At 38.2% G+C, this 20655-nt stretch overlaps 1 protein-coding gene across 1 annotated transcript in view; it reads left to right on the forward strand.

Moving 5' to 3' along the window:
• Window positions 1-9309: 9309 nt before the first annotated feature.
• LOC131033298 (uncharacterized) overlaps window positions 9310-20655 on the forward strand; it is a 66620-nt gene continuing 55274 nt past the window's right edge. The window contains exons 1-2 of the mRNA XM_057964484.2: window positions 9310-9451; window positions 9620-9703. Coding sequence (XP_057820467.1) covers window positions 9649-9703 — 55 coding nt within the window. The 5' untranslated portion in view covers window positions 9310-9451; window positions 9620-9648. The remainder of the gene's footprint in view (window positions 9452-9619; window positions 9704-20655) is intronic.

Genomic DNA, 20655 nt, shown 5'->3' on the forward strand with positions numbered 1-20655 from the left:
ACCAGGGTTTGACCTAAAGGCAAACCCCTAATCCCTAACCCCCCAATCGTCCTCTCTTTTTTGTGTGTAGGTTGCAGGTACACGGCTGTAATTGAAGATCAGGAATCCTTGTGCAGAGACGAACAGATCCCCCTTCGTTTCGCGGATTTTTCGAAGGAACGTGTGCACTCCGGGCGCCATCGTCCCGTCAACTTTCGCTCAAATTTGCAGGATAGCATCGTCTCGACATTTTACTGCTAATTTCAGGTCCGTAGCTACATCCCATGTCCCTATCTCCATCTACAAGTGAATCTTTCTTACTTTACATGCACTCCTAGTTCAATCTTTCTATCTGCATTCTTTACAAAAGAGGGTATCCTTGATGTCACAACCCTTGAAACTCATTTAGAATTCAGTCTTGCATTGTGTGGGATTGGATCTTGTGAGTTTCAACCCCTCTTTTGAATGTAAAGTCTCTCCTAAGTGAAAACCGTCAACCCTAGTGACCTCCCTTCTCTCTCCATGGAGTGGGGGAACAACTAGGGTTCGATTTTCCGCTTTACATTATCAATTTTAGTGAATGAGGGATGAATGATCAAAATTGAAACTACTAACCCGTGTGTTGCAAGGCTTTGCAACAGGATTTTTATTTATTTATTTATTACATGTTTTATTTCGTAGTTTACCTCACATTTAAATTTCTTAAGGCAAATTAACTCGTGTGACTGTTTGGTGCTTTACACAATTTTTGTTGTGTGCCCCAAGAATCTTACGAAATTATCCTATGCCCTTGCCTCTTTGGAACCTAGGTGCAAGAGAAATCATAATATTATTTCTTAGTAGAGGTTTCCTTGGGGATTTCGTCACCCCTTGGATTGACCTTGAGCGACCTTGCCCATCTTGCTTGTACACTGGTCATGAGCTTGCTAGTTGGCCACTACTTACTATCAACACAACACTTACCAATTGACATCCTTTCCCTACTGGTGATAGACTATACAGGTAACCTGTCTATTTCATCCACACAAGTCAGACACTAACTTGTGTACTGGTGACCTCAGTATACATTCCTCTGAATGACATTCTCTCCCTTACCTTATTGGTGTTCTACAATACAAGGTGATATCAAAGATATCTCATCATGTACTCCTCCATGACAGTGTTGCACAAACATCTCTTCTATCGGTAGTCATCCTATACCAGTTGACATCAATGACAATAAAATGCCAACAATTTTCATAGTTCAAATGATCTCGATTGTAGTCCAAATGTTTTTGTAAGTCAATGATACTTCCTGTAAGGCAGTGAGCTCTAGGTAGTGTGCCTGAATGCATGTGCATTCCCATTGTAATATTCACTTTTACTCCTAAAATGGTATTATCTCATTGTAGGTAGGTTCCCACCATGGTTTTTCCCTTAACCGGGTTTTTCAAGTAAAAAATCTTGGTGTTATGTGTTCTATTGGTGTGGTGTTGTTTAATGCTTTAACTGTTCATTATCTGATCTGAATTGTGGTTTAAGTTCTAGTAGTTTTTGGTGCAAACTGATTCACCCCCCTCTTAGTTTGCTGCATTGTTGCCAACAATTGGTATCAGAGTTAGATCCTCTAGAAGAAGCTTGACCGCTTGAAGAGAACATGGATGGCAACCTTTGCTTTCAAGAAGGATAGTCTAAGATTTGATGGAGCGAACTACACTCTCTGGAAGAGTCGGATGCAAGTTCGTTTGAGATGCATTAGAGAAGAGTACTGGAAGATTACGAAGAATGTATATATTGTTCCTCATAATGGTCCTACTACTCTAGATGAGATAAAGGAAGAAAAATACTATATTAGAGCCAAGGAAGCATTGTTGAGTGCCTTGTTAGATTTTGAGATGACTAATGTGATGGAATTAGAGATCACTCATGAGATCTGGGTAAAATTGGAGACCTTGCATAAAGGTGATAGCCATGTGGAGATTGCTAAGTTGCAGAGATTGAAGGGTAAATATGAGAACCTGAAGATGGGTGAATATGAGAATATTACTTCTTTTATGTAGAAAGTGAATGAGCTTGTGTGTAGAATTAGATGTGCCAGTGGAGTATTAGAAGAATCTGAGATTGTTGCTAAAGTGTTGAGATCCTTTCCTTCTACTCACAAGCATAAAGTTGCTGCTATTGATGAGATTCAGACTGTGACAAATGTGATAAGAGACATGTTGATCGACAAACTTGTTGCTTTTGAGTTGAGTGAGTTTGGAGACTCTCTTCCTAAGACTGAATTTGCATTCAAAGCTATTGTTTCCTGGAAGCAGAGATATGATTCTGGAAAAAGTTCTACAAAAGTATCTAGATAAGAGAAAGAGATGAAAGAGATGGAAGATGAAGATAGAGAGCTTGAGGAGCTTGAAGCACTTATTCCTAGAAGATTTCCTAAAGGTGTCGGTAAGTATGAAGGAAAGTTACCTCTTAAATTATTTTCATGTAATAAGATGAGACATTTTGCATAAAGGTGTCTAGTAAGAGATATAAATCCTAAGAAGGCATTTAAGCCATATAAGCCTAAATATCAGAAGAAGTGTTATTATGCTACTGATGAAGGTGTGACAGATAAGGGTAATTCAGGAGATGAATTTGTGTTCATTGCTATCGAGGAAGATGATCCTGTAAGTATAGATTCTACAAGCTACATTTATGAAGATAAATCTTTAGTTGCTAAAGTTGAGGAGAAAGATGAATGGGTAATTGACAATGGTTGCTCTCATCATATGATAGGTGATAGGAGTAAATTTGTAAACTTGGAAAAGTATGATGGCGGTATAGTAAGATTTGGTGATAACAAAGCTTATGTAATCCATGGTAGAGGTTCTATTTCTCTTGATGGTAAGCACAATACTGATGATATGTTGTATGTTGAAGGTTTAAAGCATAATATTTTGAGTGTTGGACAAATGGTTGATAAGCGATATAACTTTCAATTCAATAATCATAAATGTAAGATCTTGAGTAGCTTCAAAATCGAGATTGCATCAGAGACAAAGACTAAAGGTAATATCTTTCACTTTTGAATGTTGATGGTAAAAGTTGTTTGATTGCTCAGATTGATGAAAGTTGGTTATGACATAAATGGATGTATCATGTAAATTTTGATTGCATGGTTAAGATAAGTTTTACTTAGGTAGTGAGAGATCTATCGAAGTTAATAAAGCCTTCTAATATGGTATGTAAGGAATGCCAATTGGGGAAGCAGACAAGAGTTACTTATAAGAGAAAATCGTATAATTCTAATGGATTGCTGGATCTTGTGCATAATGATATGTGTGGTCCTTCTAGAGTGAGAAGTTTGCAGGGTGATAGGTATTTCATGATGTTGATTGATGATTATTCAAGAATGGTGTGGGTTACCTTCTTAAGGAAGAAGTTTGAAGCATTGAAGAAGTTCAAGATTTTCAAAGCTAGAGTTGAAACTGAGACTGAAATGAAGCTAAGGTGTTTGAGATCTGATAGAGGTGGAGAATTCACTTCCAGTGAGTTTAATGCATACTGTGAAGAGCATGGAGTTAAGAGATAGTTATTTGCTCCTAGGATACCACATTAGAATGGTATTGTGGAGAGGAATAATAAATCAGTTCAAGAAGTTGCTAGAACCATGATGATTGAAGGAAATATTCCGCATATATTTTGGAGAGAAGCTTTGAGTACCATAGTATACACTCTTAACCAGGTAAATGTCAAAGGTGATATTGGTAAGACTCCTTATGAGTTATGGTTTGGTCATGCTCCTACTGTTAGATATTTTAGAATTTTTAGTAATAAATGCTATATCAAAAGAGATGAAGATCTTGAAAAGTTTGATGCTAGATGTGATGAAAGAATCTTTCTTGGTTATTCTACTAAAAGTAAGGCCTATCGGTGTTATAATAAAAGATTGAGAAAGATGGTTGAAAGTGCTAATGTGAAGGTCGATGAAGGAAATATAAGATAGATTAGATCTTGCGAATATGATTATGATGATCAGGATGTCAGTTTAGATAAAGGAAAGCCATTGTAGACCCAAAGTCAAGTTCAAAATGCTCCGAAAAAGTTTGAGAATGAAGTTGCAGATGTTAATGTAGAAGAAAGAGTTCAAGAGCTTGAAATTCATGAAAATCTTAAAACTCCCAGGTATGTGATGTTGAATCATTCAGAAAATCAGATTATTAGTGATAAGAATAAAGGTGTGATTACTAGAAGAAGACTTGCTGAGGAAATTTGTTTGATTTATAAGATTGAGCCTAAGAATGTTGATGAAGCATGCAAAGATGAAGATTGGATTAATTCTATGGAATAAGAATTGAATCAGATTGAGAAAAATAACACATGGATTCTTATTCCTAGACCCGAAGATAAAAATTTAATTAGAACTAAATGGGCATTCCAGAATAAGTTGAATGAACATGGTGAAGTTTGAAATAAAGCTAGACTTGTTTGTAAAGGTTATTCACAGATGGAAGGAATTGATTATGAGGAGACTTTTGCCCTGGTGGATGGAATTAAAGCTGTTAGATTATTTTTTTGCCTATGTTGCTCACAAAGATTTCAAGGTTCATCAGATGGATGTCAAATCAACTTTTCTTAATGGTGAATTGGAAGAAGAAGTATACATTGAGCAACTGGTTTGGATTTCAGCTAATAGATGAAATGGAAATGGTTTTTTGGTTGAAGAAAGCATTGTATGGATTGAAGCAAGCCCCTAGAGCTTGCTCTGATAGATTGGATAAGTATTCGACAAAGCTTGGATTCAATAAGGGTACTACTGACAGTATTCTTTATTTCAAGATTGATCAGAATAATATCTTGATTATTGAAGTTTTTGTTGATGACATTATCTTTGGAGGAAATGATTATTTGTGTAAGAAATTTGCTGAAGAAATGCAGAATCAATTTGAAATGTCTATGATTGGTGAAATGAAATTCTTTCTGGGATTGCAAATTACTTAGTTGGATAAAGGTATTTTCATATCTTCGTCTAAGTATGTGAAGGAATTGTTGAAGAAATTTGGTTTTGAGGATTCTAAACTTGTTGGTACACCTATGGTGATCGGATGTAAGCTGACAAAAGATGATGACTCTCCGAAAGCTAATCAAACCAGATATAGATCTATGGTTGGTGGTTTATTGTATTTGACTCAAACTAGACTTGATATAATAAATGTTGTGTGTCATGTTTCTAGATTTCAAGTTGGTCCTAAGGAATCTCATGTTACTGATGTAAAGAGTATATTCAAATATTTGAAAGGGATGGTTGATTTTGATTTGTGGTATTCTAAGAATGATGACTTTAATTTGAGTGCTTTTACAGATGTTGATTGGGCAGGTGATGTGGATGACTGGAAGAGTACTACAGGTGGTGCATTCTTTTTGGGAAAGTAGTTGGTTTCTTGGGAAAGTAAGAAGAAAAATGCTATTTCCTTGTCTACTGCAAAAGCTAAATACATTGTTGTTGCTAGCAATTGTACTCAGGTAATTTGGATGAAGCAGATGTTGAAGGACATAAGAGTTATTTATGATGAGCTTATTGCTTTATATTATAATAATTCAAGTGCTATTAATATTTCAAAGAATCTGGTGTTTCATTCCAAGACAAAGCATATATCAATCAAGTTTCATTTTTTGTGAGAGAAGGTGAATGAGAAAGAAGTCCGATCGGAGTATGCATCCAGAAAGGAACAGATTGCAAATATCTTTACCAAGCCTTTGCCTAAAGATACTTTTGAGTATCTCAGAGATAAGTTATGGGTAATTTCCCCTCCTAATGAGAAATAAAGAGAATGGACTTGCATCAGTTCGGTGAACTTCACATAGGTATTTTATGCTTCAAATTGATGAGTGAGTCTACTACTTATGGGGAGTACTCAATGTTACTGTTGGTGATTCGAATTTTCAGATTTATGGGGAGAGAAGCCTAATTCCTAAACCTTTTTCATTAATGTCAAAGGGGGAGAGAAGCATGTGAAAAACTCTGTAAGAGAGTAGAGCATTTTGAGATCTGAGTTGTTTGTCAAAGGGTGAGTTGATCCTTGTGATTTTGAGGGAGATTTATGAGAGTTGACTTCTTTCTTTGCATTGATTATTTTTCACATTCATATGTTGCCATCAATGCCAAAGGGGGAGATTGTTGAATATTAGTTGATATGTTGTCATTGATGTCAACACATGTGGAGATTGTTGATGAGGATATTTTGACATATGTGGAGATTGTTGATGAGGATATTTTGACATATGTGGAGATTGTTGGAAAGTTTTCTTTTGTGTATTCCAGTGTTGTAGTTTGATTGGATAAGTTGGTTTAGCTTGTGTATTGCAGATGAGTTGATTCGCTTTAAAGGGTTTCTGGTATGTTGTTTATAGATGGTTTATTCCCATTTATAGAGGTCTGCATGATGATTTGATCGCGTTACAAGATCCGGTATTGGGATGTTGTGCAACTGTTCGTGTTATTTGGTATTTTGGTTTATGCTCCGTATTGCTCGGGAATTGCTATATCCTTGGTTGCGGATGTGTGGAATGTGTTCTGGACATTGATGTGTATCCTTAGTTAGTTTGGTTCATGATATGGATATCCACAAGCAAATCTTTCAGGTTGACAATAAGTTATGTTGATGTTCTTGAGCTCCGGTAGAGAGATGACGACGATTCTAGCAATCCAAGTTTTTGTGGTTGTTGTGATGCAAGTCATGTTGCTTGTGAATGTATTTAGATTGTGTTCTATTCTTATTGGTGGTCCACATTGATTATTGTGCGCATTATTGAACATTTTAATTGTTCGGTGATGTTCTTCGTGTTATGTGACATTCTTGGTGGTTGTAGCGTGTTGCAGATGATCGAGGCATAATTCTTGGAGGTGTTTCATATTTGCGGTATTGATTTTGGTCCAGACTATGTCTTAGCCGACATTGTTTTGGTTTGCATGTATTGTTGTAGTGGATATTATTTTATAATTTGTATTGAGGGTTTGGTCGACCTTGAAATATAGGTTGAGGGTTTGTATAAATATACGTAATAATCATATAACATGACTATGTCTTAGCCGACATTGTTTTGGTCTGCATGTATTGTTGTAGTGGATTTTATTTTGTAATTTGTATTGAGGGTTTGGTCGACCTTGAAATATAGGTTGAGGGTTTGTATAAATATACGTAATAATCATGTAAGATGTATGTTTGCGAGTGTTTGCATTGTATATGTGAGTGAAAGATCGAGTTGGATGAGCGGACAAGTGATTTGATCTTTTGAAAGTGTGAAGGAGAAGAGAAGTTTTGCAGAGAAGACTGCGTGCTTAACCAAAATTGTACTCAAGCATATGGAGATGCTATTTTTACAGTTCATATGATCCAGATTGTAGTCTAAATGTTTTTGTAAGTTAGTGAGACTTCCTATAAGGTAGCGAGCCTTCCCTTAAGGTTGTAGCCTTTTTGGGTTTCTTATTTTGAGTAGTGAGCTCTAGGCAGTGTGCCTGAATGCATGTGCATTCCCATTGTAATATTCATATTTACTCCTAACAGGGTATTATCTCATTGTGGGTAGGTTCCCACCATGGTTTTTCCCTTAACCAGGTTTTCCATGTCAAAAGTCTTGGTGTTATGCATGTTATTGATGTGGTGTTGTTTAATGCATTAACTATTCATTATCAGATCTGAACTGTGGTTTAAGTTGTAGTAGTCTTTGGTGCAAACTGATTCATCCCCCCACACCCCCCTCTCAGTTTGTTGCATTGCTGCCAATAGGAGATTGCGTGGTAGAGGATCCAAGAGGAGAAAAAGAAATAAGGTGGCCAAGGTTCGAGCTTCAACCCTGAAGACTATTGGGACAATGGCCCAGGTAAGCCACAACTGTAGGGGTCCAGGTGAACACTGTTAGTGTGGGGATGGAGCTGATTTTTTGTGTCTTGTGCCCAAATTTTGTTATGTTTGTAATTTTTTGCTAGAGTTTATATCCATGCGGGGTTCGATTGCAATATTTGTACAATGCATAACTTTTGGTGGCCATTTTGGTTTACGACCTCGACCATTGATGGTAGTAGTTTACAGAGTTAGTTTGGTTTTGATAAATGTATATGGTATAAAGGGTGGGAAGTTGGTGGGTGTGACCGTGTGCTTCTATTTAGTTTTGGTGATCTTTGGACAACTAAACTTTTTTGGAATTATATGTTGCAATCCTTTTATTTTCATAAATAATAATAAAAATTAATATTACCAATTAAAAATAATAATAATGTAGTCTTAATAATTTTTTGCTTTGGTCAAGAGTTTAATAGGAATATAAAATAATAATTTGGTACTAAAAACTTTTTTGTTTTTGTAAAGAGCTTAATCAAAATACACAAAATGTTTCTTCAATAAAAACTAGAAATATTTAACTTTATGTGTTTGTAATACTTAAATGCATGGAAAATAATATATATATATATATATAAATATTATAAGCTTAGTTTTTTTCTAATTGAATATTCTTAATAAATATATATAAAAACAAAATTATAGTTTTACATTGTTTTAAGTGTATAATAATAAATATATTATATAATAGAACATTAGTATAATAATAGATTAGAAATTATCATTAATTATGAAGATTGAAAGTGTCCTTACATAAAATCCATTTTGTGAACAAATATAAAACATATAATGATATGATATAATCATAATAATGATGATGTAGTCTTAATATTTTTTTTGCTTTGGTCAAGAGTTTAATCAAAGTACCAAAATATAACTAGCATACTTATCTTTAGAGGAATATAGGTAAAGTACATAGAAGATATCATATTTGCTCATTATTTCACTTAAAAAATATTATATTATTATATTTCTTTACATGATGGAGATAGACAAAATTGATTAATTAAATTTAAAGCAAGTGGAAACTAAGAAGTAGATGTGAAGATAAAATAATATAAAATTAAAAAATAATATATTCACAGTGAAAATAAAATAATATAAAATTAAAAAATAATAATAAATTGATTTTTTTTATGAACTTTTTAATCATATCTTACAAATTGTTCTTACTATCATAAATTAATAGCTATGAGTCTACTTCTTTAAAAAAATTATCATATTTTAATAATAATTTAAAGTTAATTACAATATCATAATATTATATTAGAAATAAATATGCTAGTTATAAATATACTTATTGACCATCTAAAATACTATTTTAAAACAATAAATCAAAATACTACCTTTGAAAGAGTCAAGCTAATAGAGAGGATGATAAAAAGGCCCCTTTTGCTCTATTTTGTGGAATGGAATAAGTATTTGAAGGTTAGAAGTAATACCAACCTTAGAGTGAAGACCATGACCCCGCACGTTTGAAATAGAACTTCTGATTGTAAATTTAATAATAATAATAATAATAATAATTTTTCCTTATAAGAAAACATCATAGAAGAGTCGAAGGGTTTATATCCTGTACCGCGCTTCCGCATCGACCGCTGCTACCGTATTATATTGTAATTTTTTTTTGGCATCACATCTTGATCCTTCGCTTGTATGAAAATGTCATTTCATTTGTGGCATTAATGAGAAATTGGGAGATCGCGCATGATGTGTCAGAATTGTATGCAATATAGCTAGAATATCCAGAATTTTTTAAAACGGGGTTGGTAATTGGACTGCAGATTAAAATTTGTCAGATTTCTGGGACGCCATGGCGGTGCAGGCAGGAGTTGCCACTACTAAGATTCTTGTCCTCGTTGGTGCAGGTTCGAATGTCAAACCCCATATTATTGTTATTAATGTTACTGTTTACATCATCTTTAGAGTTTTTCAGTTTTTGTTTTCATGCTGAAACAATTCATCATCCTTTTCGATTCCAATTGCTCGGTGTTTAGAAAAGGTTTGAAGCTCCCGGTGCATATTAACAGTGCTTTGAAACTCTAAATTAAAGTTATTTGTTGTATCGTGGATCCCTAGCTATCCCGTAGAAATGCAATTCTGCCAATTATGAATTTATTTGAAGGGAAGATAGTCACACTGTAACCGAATCTATACGCAGCATTTTCTGTAGCGCCCGGACACTTAATGGATGGTTTTAGTTTTTGTGTCAAAATTTCACCCCAAAATTTTACGGATCTTTTCAGTCATCAATTTTTTTTTATTGGACCGGCCCCTATCCGACCCTACTGACCTGAGATGGATTGATAGCCTTCTGTGGGGCACTGTAGTGGTCTCACTTTTAATTGATGGCTGTAGTTTTTGTATCAAAATTTCATCCTGTAGCATCCTAAAATTGCGACACTTGCAATTTCGACTGCATTTCGGTCTTCACGATGGCGACGCAACACGCAACCTGAATGGAGACCCCGAAACTTGATTATGACACCAAAAACTGCATTTTTCTTGCACCCTGGCCTGATCCTCCTTGCACCCCGTTGTCCCGGGAGGTGGGACCAGAGCGCCCAGTGCCCTGGTCCCCCAGGACCATGGCGCCCAGCGCCCTGGTCCCTGGCCCTATTTTGGGCCCGGTTCCTATGGGGCTTCGGGTCCTTTTGTTTGCAATTTGGAAAATAAACTTTCCTGGTCGGCCTAAGGTCGGGAAAATCAGTCTATTAACCCTAATTGGCAAGTATATAAACTACATTTGCCTCTCCCATTTGGGTAAGAAGGACATATGTGTACAAGCGTGGAAACTATACTCAAGCATTCAAGCATTCAAGCGTTCCTTCAAGCAATTGATCATTCTAAGTCTCCATTCAAGGCTAAGTGTTGCATTCAAGACAAGGATTCAACCATTGAAGAGGAGATCACTTACAACACATTACATGCTACAACATACAACATACAACAAACAACAACATCTATACCTTCGCATATAAGGATACAAACATCCTTACAACAAGGTATTAGTACTTGTTTTACATTACATTTACAGCATTTCTCATTTCTTGGTTAATTCCAAAACCGGGGTTTGACCTAAAGGCAAATCCCTAATCCCTAACCCCCCAATCGTCTTCGCTTTTCTGTGTGTAGGTTGCAGGTACGCGGCTGAAATTGAAGATCTGGAATCCTTGTGCAGAGACGAACAGATCCCCCTTCGTTTTGTGGATTTTTCGGAGGACCGTGTGAACGCCGGGCGCCATCGTCCCGTCAACTTTTGCTCAAATTTGCAGGACAGCGCCGTATCGACATTTTACAGCTAATTCCAGGTCCGCAGCTTCATCCTATATCCCTATCTCAGTTTATAAACGAATCTTTCTCACTTTCTATGCATTCCTAGCTTAATTCTTCTATCAACATTCTTTACAAAAGAGGGTAGCCTTGCTTTCTTAACCCTTGAAACTCATTTAGCATCCAATCTTGCATTGCGTGGGATTGGATCTTGTGGGTTTCAACCCCTCTTTTGAATGTAAAGTCTCCCTAAGTGAAAATCATCAACCCTAGTGACTCTCCCTTCTCTCTCCTTGGAGTTGGGGAGGGGAGAGCAACTAGGGTTCGATCGATTTTCCGCTTTACATTTTGGTGACCTTCCTTGATTGGGGAATGAAGAACAATTATGCATACATACATATGATATACATGAATTATCATACAGCATACTGACCCCGAGGAAAGCAAAGTCACCTTGTGCTTTGTGTTTTGTGTCTATTATCCTTGGGCTTATCTCACACTTGGGGGCTAAATCCTTGTGATAACGTGCTCCTTTCCCTTCTCATTCCTTATATGTATCACTACCTTAAAGCAATCACCCCCGGTGAGGCGTGTGCGATCGCTTTAACGTAGGGGGGCATACATCCCGTCCATATCTTTTCAAGATACTTGAAAATTTCTTGGCAAATTTATTCTTGCATGACTCATAGTGAGGGAACCTTACTACTGACAGTCATGGTTCTCCCTCGTGATCTTCCCTTTTACTTTGTCAATCGAAGTCGTAAGATCCTTAGTCCACTGGGGGCTTGGTGTATCTTGCCTCCTTGACGTGGTGAAAGTCTTTCAATGTTGTTTCCTTGTACTTTACCGGAAGTATGAGCATACGCCTATACTCCCGCTAAAGTGGGGGCTAAATGTAGCGTCCTAAAATTGCGACACTTGCAATTTCGACTGCATTTCGGTCTTCACGATGGCGACGCAACACGCAACCTGAATGGAGACCCCGAAACCTGATTATGACACCAAAAACTGCATTTTTCTTGCACCCTGGCCTGATCCTCCTTGCACCCCGTTGTCCCGGGAGGTGGGACCAGCGCCCAGGACCATGGCGCCCAGCGCCCTGGTCCCTGGCCCTATTTTGGGCCCGGTTTCCTATGGGGCTTCGGGTCCTTTTGTTTGCAATTTGGAAAATAAACTTTCCTGGTCGGCCTAAGGTCGGGAAAATCAGTCTATTAACCCTAATTGACAAGTATATAAACTACATTTGCCTCTCCCATTTGGGTAAGAAGGACATATGTGTACAAGCGTGGAAACTATACTCAAGCATTCAAGCATTCAAGCGTTCCTTCAAGCAATTGATCATTCTAAGTCTCCATTCAAGGCTAAGTGTTGCATTCAAGACAAGGATTCAACCATTGAAGAGGAGATCACTTACAACACATTACATGCTACAACATACAACATACAACAAACAACAACATCTATACCTTCGCATATAAGGATACAAACATCCTTACAACAAGGTATTAGTACTTGTTTTACATTACATTTACAGCATTTCTCATTTCTTGGTTAATTCCAAAACCAAGGTTTGACCTAAAGGCAAACCCCTAATCTCTAACCCCCCAATCGTCTTCGCTTTTCTGTGTGTAGGTTGCAGGTACGTGGCTGAAATTGAAGATCTGGAATCCTTGTGCAGAGACGAATAGATCCCCCTTTGTTTCGCGGATTTTTCAGAGGACCGTGTGCACGCCGGGCGCCATCGTCCCGTCAACTTTTGCTCAAATTTGCAGGACAGCGCCGTATCGACATTTTACAGCTAATTCCAGGTCCGCAGCTTCATCCTATATCCCTATCTCAGTTTATAAGCGAATCTTTCTCACTTTCTATGCATTCCTAGCTTAATTCTTCTATCAACATTCTTTACAAAAGAGGGTAGCCTTGCTTTCTTAACCCTTGAAACTCATTTAGTATCCAATCTTGCATTGCGTGGGATTGGATCTTGTGGGTTTCAACCCCTCTTTTGAATGTAAAGTCTCCCTAAGTGAAAACCATCAACCCTAGTGACTCTCCCTTCTCTCTAACTTCGAGGAGAGAGAAAGGAGAGAGAAGGGAGAGTCACTAGGGTTGATGGTTTTCACTTAGGGAGACTTTACATTCAAAAGAGGGGTTGAAACCCACAAGATCCAATCCCACGCAATGCAAGATTGGATGCTAAATGAGTTTCAAGGGTTAAGAAAGCAAGGCTACCCTCTTTTGTAAAGAATGTTGATAGAAGAATTAAGCTAGGAATGCATAGAAAGTGAGAAAGATTCGTTTATAAACTGAGATAGGGATATAGGATGAAGCTGCGGACCTGGAATTAGCAGTAAAATGTCGATACGGCGCTGTCCTGCAAATTTGAGCAAAAGTTGACGGGACGATGGCGCCCGGCGTGCACATGGTCCTCCGAAAAATCCGCGAAACGAAGGGGGATCTGTTCGTCTCTGCACAAGGATTCCAGATCTTCAATTTCAGCCGCGTACCTGCAACCTACACACAGAAAAGCGAAGACGATTGGGGGGTTAGGGATTAGGGGTTTGCCCTTAGGTCAAACCCCGGTTTTGGAATTAACCAAGAAATGAGAAATGCTGTAAATGTAATGTAAAACAAGTACTAATACCTTGTTGTAAGGATGTTTGTATCCTTATATGCGAAGGTATAGATGTTGTTGTTTGTTGTATGTTGTATGTTGTAGCATGTAATGTGTTGTAAGTGATCTCCTCTTCAATGGTTGAATCCTTGTCTTGAATGCAACACTTAGCCTTGAATGGAGACTTAGAATGATCAATTGCTTGAAGGAATGCTTGAATGTTTGAATATCGTTTCCACCTTTTTCCCTCCTCCTCAAATGAGAGAGGAAAAGTAGTTTATATACTTGCCAATTAGGGTTAAAAGATTGATTTTCCCGACCTTAGGCCGACCAGGAAAGTTTATTTTCCAAATTGCAAACAAAAGGACCCGAAGCCCCATAGGAAACCGGGCCCAAAATAGGGCCAGGGACCAGGGCGCTGGGCGCCCTGGTCCTGAAGGACCAGGGCGCTGGGCGCTCTGGTCCCACCTCCCGGGACAGCAGGGTGCAAAGGAGGTTCAGGCCAGGGTGCAAGAAAATGCAGTTTTCAGTGTCATAATCAGGTTTCGGGGTCTCCATTCAGGTTGCGTGTTGCGTCGCCATCGTGAAGACCGAAATGCAGTCGAAATTGCAAGTGTCGCAATTTTAGGACGCTACATTTAGCCCCCACTTTAGCGGGAGTATAGGCGTATGCTCATACTTCCGGTAAAGTACAAGGAAACAACATTGAAAGACTTTCACCACGTCAAGGAGGCAAGATACATCAAGCCCCCAGTGGACTAAGGATCTTACGACTTCGATTGACAAAGTAAAAGGGAAGATCACGAGGGAGAACCATGACTGTCAGTAGTAAGGTTCCCTCACTATGAGTCATGCAAGAAAGATATCAAAAATTTTCAAGGCAAGGCTAAATTTGCCAAGAAATTTTCGAGTATCTTGAAAAGATATGAACGGGATGTATGCCCCCCTACGTTAAAGCGATCGCACACGCCTCACCGGGGGTGATTGCTTTAAGGTAGTGATATATATAAGAATGAGAAGGGAAAGGAGCACGTTATCGGAAGGATTTAGCCCCCAAGTGTGAGATAAACCCAAGGATAATAGACACAAAACACAAAGCACGAGGTGACTTCGCTTTCCTCGGGGTCAGTATGCTGTATGATAATTCATGTATATCATATGTATGTATGCACAATTGTTCTTCATTCCCCAATCAAGGAAGGTCACCTAGAAGAAGGGAACACATGTGTCTTTTGAGTCAACATGAGAGAGATCGAGAGATCTCAATGCTTTGCATCGTCCTCAAGTAGACAACACTAAGGACAACAAATAGAAGAATGAGAATAACACATAGAAGAAGTAACAAAAGAGAGGAGAAGAGAATCTGCTATGCTAATGAAACTAGTCTAGCATGTCATCTACCCCCCGATCTTGCTGATCAATGTTTCGGGAAGGTAGGGAACACGCTAGAGAAGGAACATCCAACACAGCAGATGGAGCTATCACAAGATCCAAACAAGGGCTATGTTCATGTTCCGAGCCACATTGTTCTTGTCTAGGAGCTAGGATAAGTGCTTTAGAAAATTCGTTAGATAGATGGTTATCAACGTCAACAAGTTCATATTCACTATCAGAATGAACAGGAGTAACATTTGCATCATGAATAACATTTTCATCTATATCATCATCAAGATTTATGAAAATAGGATCTTTAACTCGCACAGGATCAAGGCCATCATGCATCTTATGTTTAGGAGATTTCGGCTCAATCGTCGGCTGAGGAGAAAATGGAATAATGCTTGTTGAAGGTGTTTTTGGGGATTGCACAGTTTGAGAAGCAGCTGCCTGAGCTCTAAGACGACGCTTTCGTCCGCGTTCACGTGCAGAACGATTTCGTCTAGTCTTAGTAGGAAGTTGAGAAGATTGAGGAGGAGGAATGTTCTCATCTTTATCACTTGGGTGTTAGGTTGTGGTCTCTTAGGCTGGATAATAGGAGAAGAGGAAGGTCTCTTCTCTCTATAAAAGGACGGAGGAGGAACTGCTCCATATAAAGGAGGAATTTTTGGTTTAGGAAGGAGACCAAGTCCATCATGACGAGGAGGTATAGGTCTACTCTTAGGAAGTTTATTAGATATAGGCATAGTCACATCCATAGGAATGGGTTGGGAATCTTCTTGAGGAAAGACATTAGTTTTATCTTTCAAAGGAAGAACTTCCTTCTCAAGAATGATAGGAATGTCAAGCTTGGGTGTTCTAGGTTCACTTAGAGATAGGATCATATCTGTTTTCCACTTTTGATAAGATTTGAAAAGATGATCACTTCGCGGAGGAAGAGATTGGAATTGTTTAGGCCAAAAATAATCAATAGGAACGCTAGAAGTTCTTTCAGCTGGTTTAAAGAGACTATGATTGACAGTAACAACTTCACCATTATGGGGAAATTTCAAACACTTGTGAATAGGAGAAGCAATAGCTTTCATGGAAGATAGCTAAGGATAGCCAAGCTTCACACGAAATTGTTCGGATGAAGGAATAATAGCAAAGTTCACATCAAGGGATTTGTTATGAACTTCAATAGGTAATGTAATAGAACCAATTGCAGGAGAAGAAAATGCATCGAATAATTTCACAACCACGTCTGTTTTGTCATAGATCACTTGATTCAATTGCAAAGTAAAAAGAAATTCTTCAGTAATAACATTAATCATGCATGAAGGATCAATAAGCACTCCACGGCAAGGTGTATTCTTAACTTTTGCAACTATATATAAAGGACCATCAGGTGCCCTGATAGTTTCACTGGAATCAAATGTGATGGAAGGTTCTTTAGGGATTTTCTGCTGCTCCACAAAATTAATCACATTCGGAGTCATAGACACGAGATCATCAGGTGAGACAGAGGAATCAGTAGTATCAATTGCATTAGAGGTATGAGAAGGCAATGGATCAGTAAAAATCTGAAGATTTTGGTTAGGAGGAGCTACAGATGTGTTGCCTTTATCATTCACACCAGAAACAGAGATAGTATTATTATCAATCAAATCTTGAATTTTACCCTTTAAAGCAAAACATTTTTCAGTATCATGCCCAGGTTGACGATGAAATTGACAAAAAGATTTGTTATCAAAATAGGGTGAAGTAATCTTTGCAGGATCAATTTGCCTTATAGGAGGAAGAGTAAGCACATTTTGTTCCAATAACTTATTCATAATACTATGCAATGATTCATTCAAAGGAGTAAACTTTCTTTCTCTCTTGAAAAACTTAGAAATAGGAGACACACCTGATGCTGTATTCACATTGTTGTTGATGATGTTTTCATTGAATTTAATGGACTCTTTGTTCGGTTTAAACTTCCCAAATGGTTGTTGACTACTATCACCCTTATCACTCGGAGTCATAGGATTTGCTTGTTTCATTTGACTCACAGTCAGTTGATAATTGTGAAGAGTTGCGCACAACTGTTGGAAAGAAGTAAACTCAGAAAACAAGAGTTTTTCTCTAATGTCTTTTTGTAAATTAGAAATAAAGATTCTTTGAATATCATTGTCAGGCATTGGAAAGGAAATTTGAGCATACAAATGCTTATATCTACCAATGAAATCAGTCATTTTTTCTTTAACACCTTGTTTGCAATGCATTAAATCAATCAAAGTAACTTTAGGACTTATATTGTTTTGAAATTGTTGAATGAAAGCATTTGCAAATTGTTCAAAAGAAGTAATAGAATAGGAAGGCAACGAGCAATACCATTGTAGGGCTTTGTCTCTTAATGTTCTAGTAAACAGTTTTGCAAGCAACCTTTGGTCATAAGCAAAATCGGTACATATTGTTTGAAAGGTCTTAACATGTGTTAGAGGATCACCCTTACCATTATAAAGCTCCAAATGCGGAATTTCAACATGTTTAGGGGGAATAGCTCGAACAATGTCAAGAGAAAGTGGACTCGCAACATCAAATGTGGGCACACTAAACTTAGATTGATTCATAGAGGCAATTTGTTGCTGTAAAGAAGAGACAGTTTGTGCAAGATTATTAATGGTCGCTTCAGTCGAAGAGTTCATATTAGACGTGTTAGATTGTGATGGAAGTGTTATGTTATTGAAAGAAGGTAAAGAGTAAGGTGGCGGGACACTAAGCAAACATGCCCTAATCTCACTTTCAATCACACATTTGTGGAATACGAAAGAGCCTAGAGGTATCACACAATTGGCTACTTCTTTTTGTGAAAGAGAGAGCCACGGGCTACCTATTAGGATTTCTATTCCTTTGTTGCAATTGAAAGATGAAATGATGCAAGTTCAATCCCTAACCCCAAAGTGCAAGTATGAACTAATAACCAGATTGCAGAATTGAACTTAAACAATGGAAAACTGTAAACACAAGGACAAGACAAGAATGTAAATGCGTACCCGGAGTTAAAATCTGACTGAAAATGTTCGGGACGGGGGCGCGGGCGCCACTGTCCTGATTCTGTCCCTAAAACTGCTCCGGAAACTGCTGTTTTGCACTTTGGAAAAGCTGTCAAAAATGCTGAAAATGCTGTCTGTCAGGAGGACCAGGGCGCCCAGCGCCCCTGTCCCAGGGACCAGGGCGCCCAGCGCCCCTGTCCTGGCAGGACCAGGGCGCCCCACGCCCCTGTCCTGGTCTTTTGCTTTGAGATTTGGTGTGTTGTTTGGTCTCCGTTTGCTTCTTCCGGATCTGTAACTTGCGGCGTCGTCCGAGTCCCGAAACCTGCACTTATATCTGAAAAGGTGTTTGGGCGGCTATATAGGGTTTTGCCTTAGTCAAACCCCCGCTTCGGTGATTTCCACCTCCACGAATAGCCAAGTTGTATTGTAAAATGTATTGTGTGTGCAGACCTAGTGTGTGTGCAAGGTCCTTAAATGCAAGAAAGCAAACTAGAGCAACCTAGAAAGTAAACCCTAATTGCTTGTAAATGATAATGTAAATGCTCTAAATCAAGATGCAAAGTGATCTAAAGCATAAATAAAGGATATATTGAAGCTTATGCAAAGACATGAAAACAACATGAAATCATACCCAACCCTTAAGGGAGGAGTACAAGCCAATCTTCAGTCGGTAATCTCCTATTGTTCTTCAATGTCTCCCAAGCCCTAAGTGAATGAAATTGATGAATGCTTGATGGATGGATGTTGAATGTTATTGAAGTCTTCAAAGATCTGCTCTTTCGCTGCATAGAAGGTCCTCCAAAGCCAAAATTCGGATCCCTTCAAATGAAGAAAGAGAGCTCTTATATATGAAACCCTAGGTCTTAATTTCGACTTTTGGCCGACCTAGAGATTGAATATCCCGCCAATTTCTTGGGGTTAAGCTTTATTTTATGATTGGATCGCGCTCCTAAAATTTCGGGAAAAATGTCCGGGACCATGTGCACTTCGGGCGCCATGGTCCCGACAACTTTTCACCAAATTTTCAGGGCCGTCGGATATGATGATTTTAGAGAGAATCCCGAAGTTACAGCTGATTTCGAGATGTTTTGACCCCCGAAATCAAGCCCCCAAGTTCAAAATAGGACCTAATTAGGGTTTTTGATTAAATGATGTATTGGAAGAATAAAATGAAAGGGGCACACTTTAATGAAAGGGCCCAACTTTATGATGTGGAAGATGATGAAATATAACCTTAGACCTAATTAATTTGATTAATTAAGTGCTAAAGGGGAAATGCAATGCAAAATGCAAAATGCGCCAAGGCGGGTGCTAAACTAGGTGTGAAATTGTACCACCCTAGCAAGTGCGTACAATTTACGACGCTACATTTAGCCCCCACTTTAGCGGTCATATGAACACTACGTGCATATGCAAGCTAAAGTACATAAAAGTAAACATTATTTGAAAAAGGATATATCCATAAGTTGTTGGACGAAGCCCCCAGCAGCATCTGCAGTACACAGTTAGGAACCGCACCCCACAAAACACACGTTAGATCACAAAATCACCTAATGCTTACTAAGGAAGGTGATGAAAATTCGAGGGTAGCTATATGCCCCCCCCTGTTTCGGCTTGCTAATTTTAGTGAGTTGAAACAGGGTATCATGTTTACCACTTCGAATTGTTAAAGAAAATTGATGACAAATGCTCACAAGAAGATTTGATATGAGATCAAAAACTAATGGAGAATCATTTGGTAAGAAAGAGGACTAAATCTCAATTCCAACACAACAAAGAGTGTGAGGATTTGAGAGTTCTCTAACACAAGATGAAGGATGTAAATGGAAAAATGGAAACAAAATGCAAAGAGAAGAAAAGAAAGGAAAAAAGCATGAATACACACATTGGTGATCCATGAGAAGAATAGTGAGAGAGAAAACATGGACTTCTTGCCCCTAGATCTTGTCTAGGTGATCCATGGGAAAAAGGACATGGAAAACTAGCCCCTAGAGTCTGTCTAGGTGATCCATGTAAGGGCGGAGAGTGAGAAAGTCTAGCCTTATGCCGCTAGTTCCACTCAACCTCGTGCATGTGTGTGTAAGGGAGGTTAGAAGCACCTCATAGGAGTCTATGCCCGAGTATGCTACAACCTGTATATGTATAGTACAAAAGCGTGACATCTCGCTCTAAGAGTCTGTGCTCTGGTTCCGAGAATAATCACCTTGCATAAAAGAAAAAATGGAGACATCTTGCTCTAAGAGTCTGTGCTCTGGTTCCGAGAATGACCCATTGCTCAAAAAGTGTAATGTTTATATCATAAGCAAAGTAGAACAAGGATACCTACCTTCATCACATAAGAAGATACCCCAAAAATGCAACAATGTCATAGATCCAAGCAAGAGAGTTCTGCACTCCTTAAGCAAGGATAAGATAGTTGAAAAGGGATATCTTGTAGTATGTGTAAAGGAGATCCTTAGAGGAGAAGAGATATTTGTACAAAAGACACCTATCCCTGAGAGAAATTGTCTTAGACAAATATAACATCTTCTAGAATAAGACAAAG

Source organism: Cryptomeria japonica, chromosome 10 (assembly GCF_030272615.1).
Source record: "Cryptomeria japonica chromosome 10, Sugi_1.0, whole genome shotgun sequence".
NCBI classification, from domain to species: domain Eukaryota; kingdom Viridiplantae; phylum Streptophyta; class Pinopsida; order Cupressales; family Cupressaceae; genus Cryptomeria; species Cryptomeria japonica.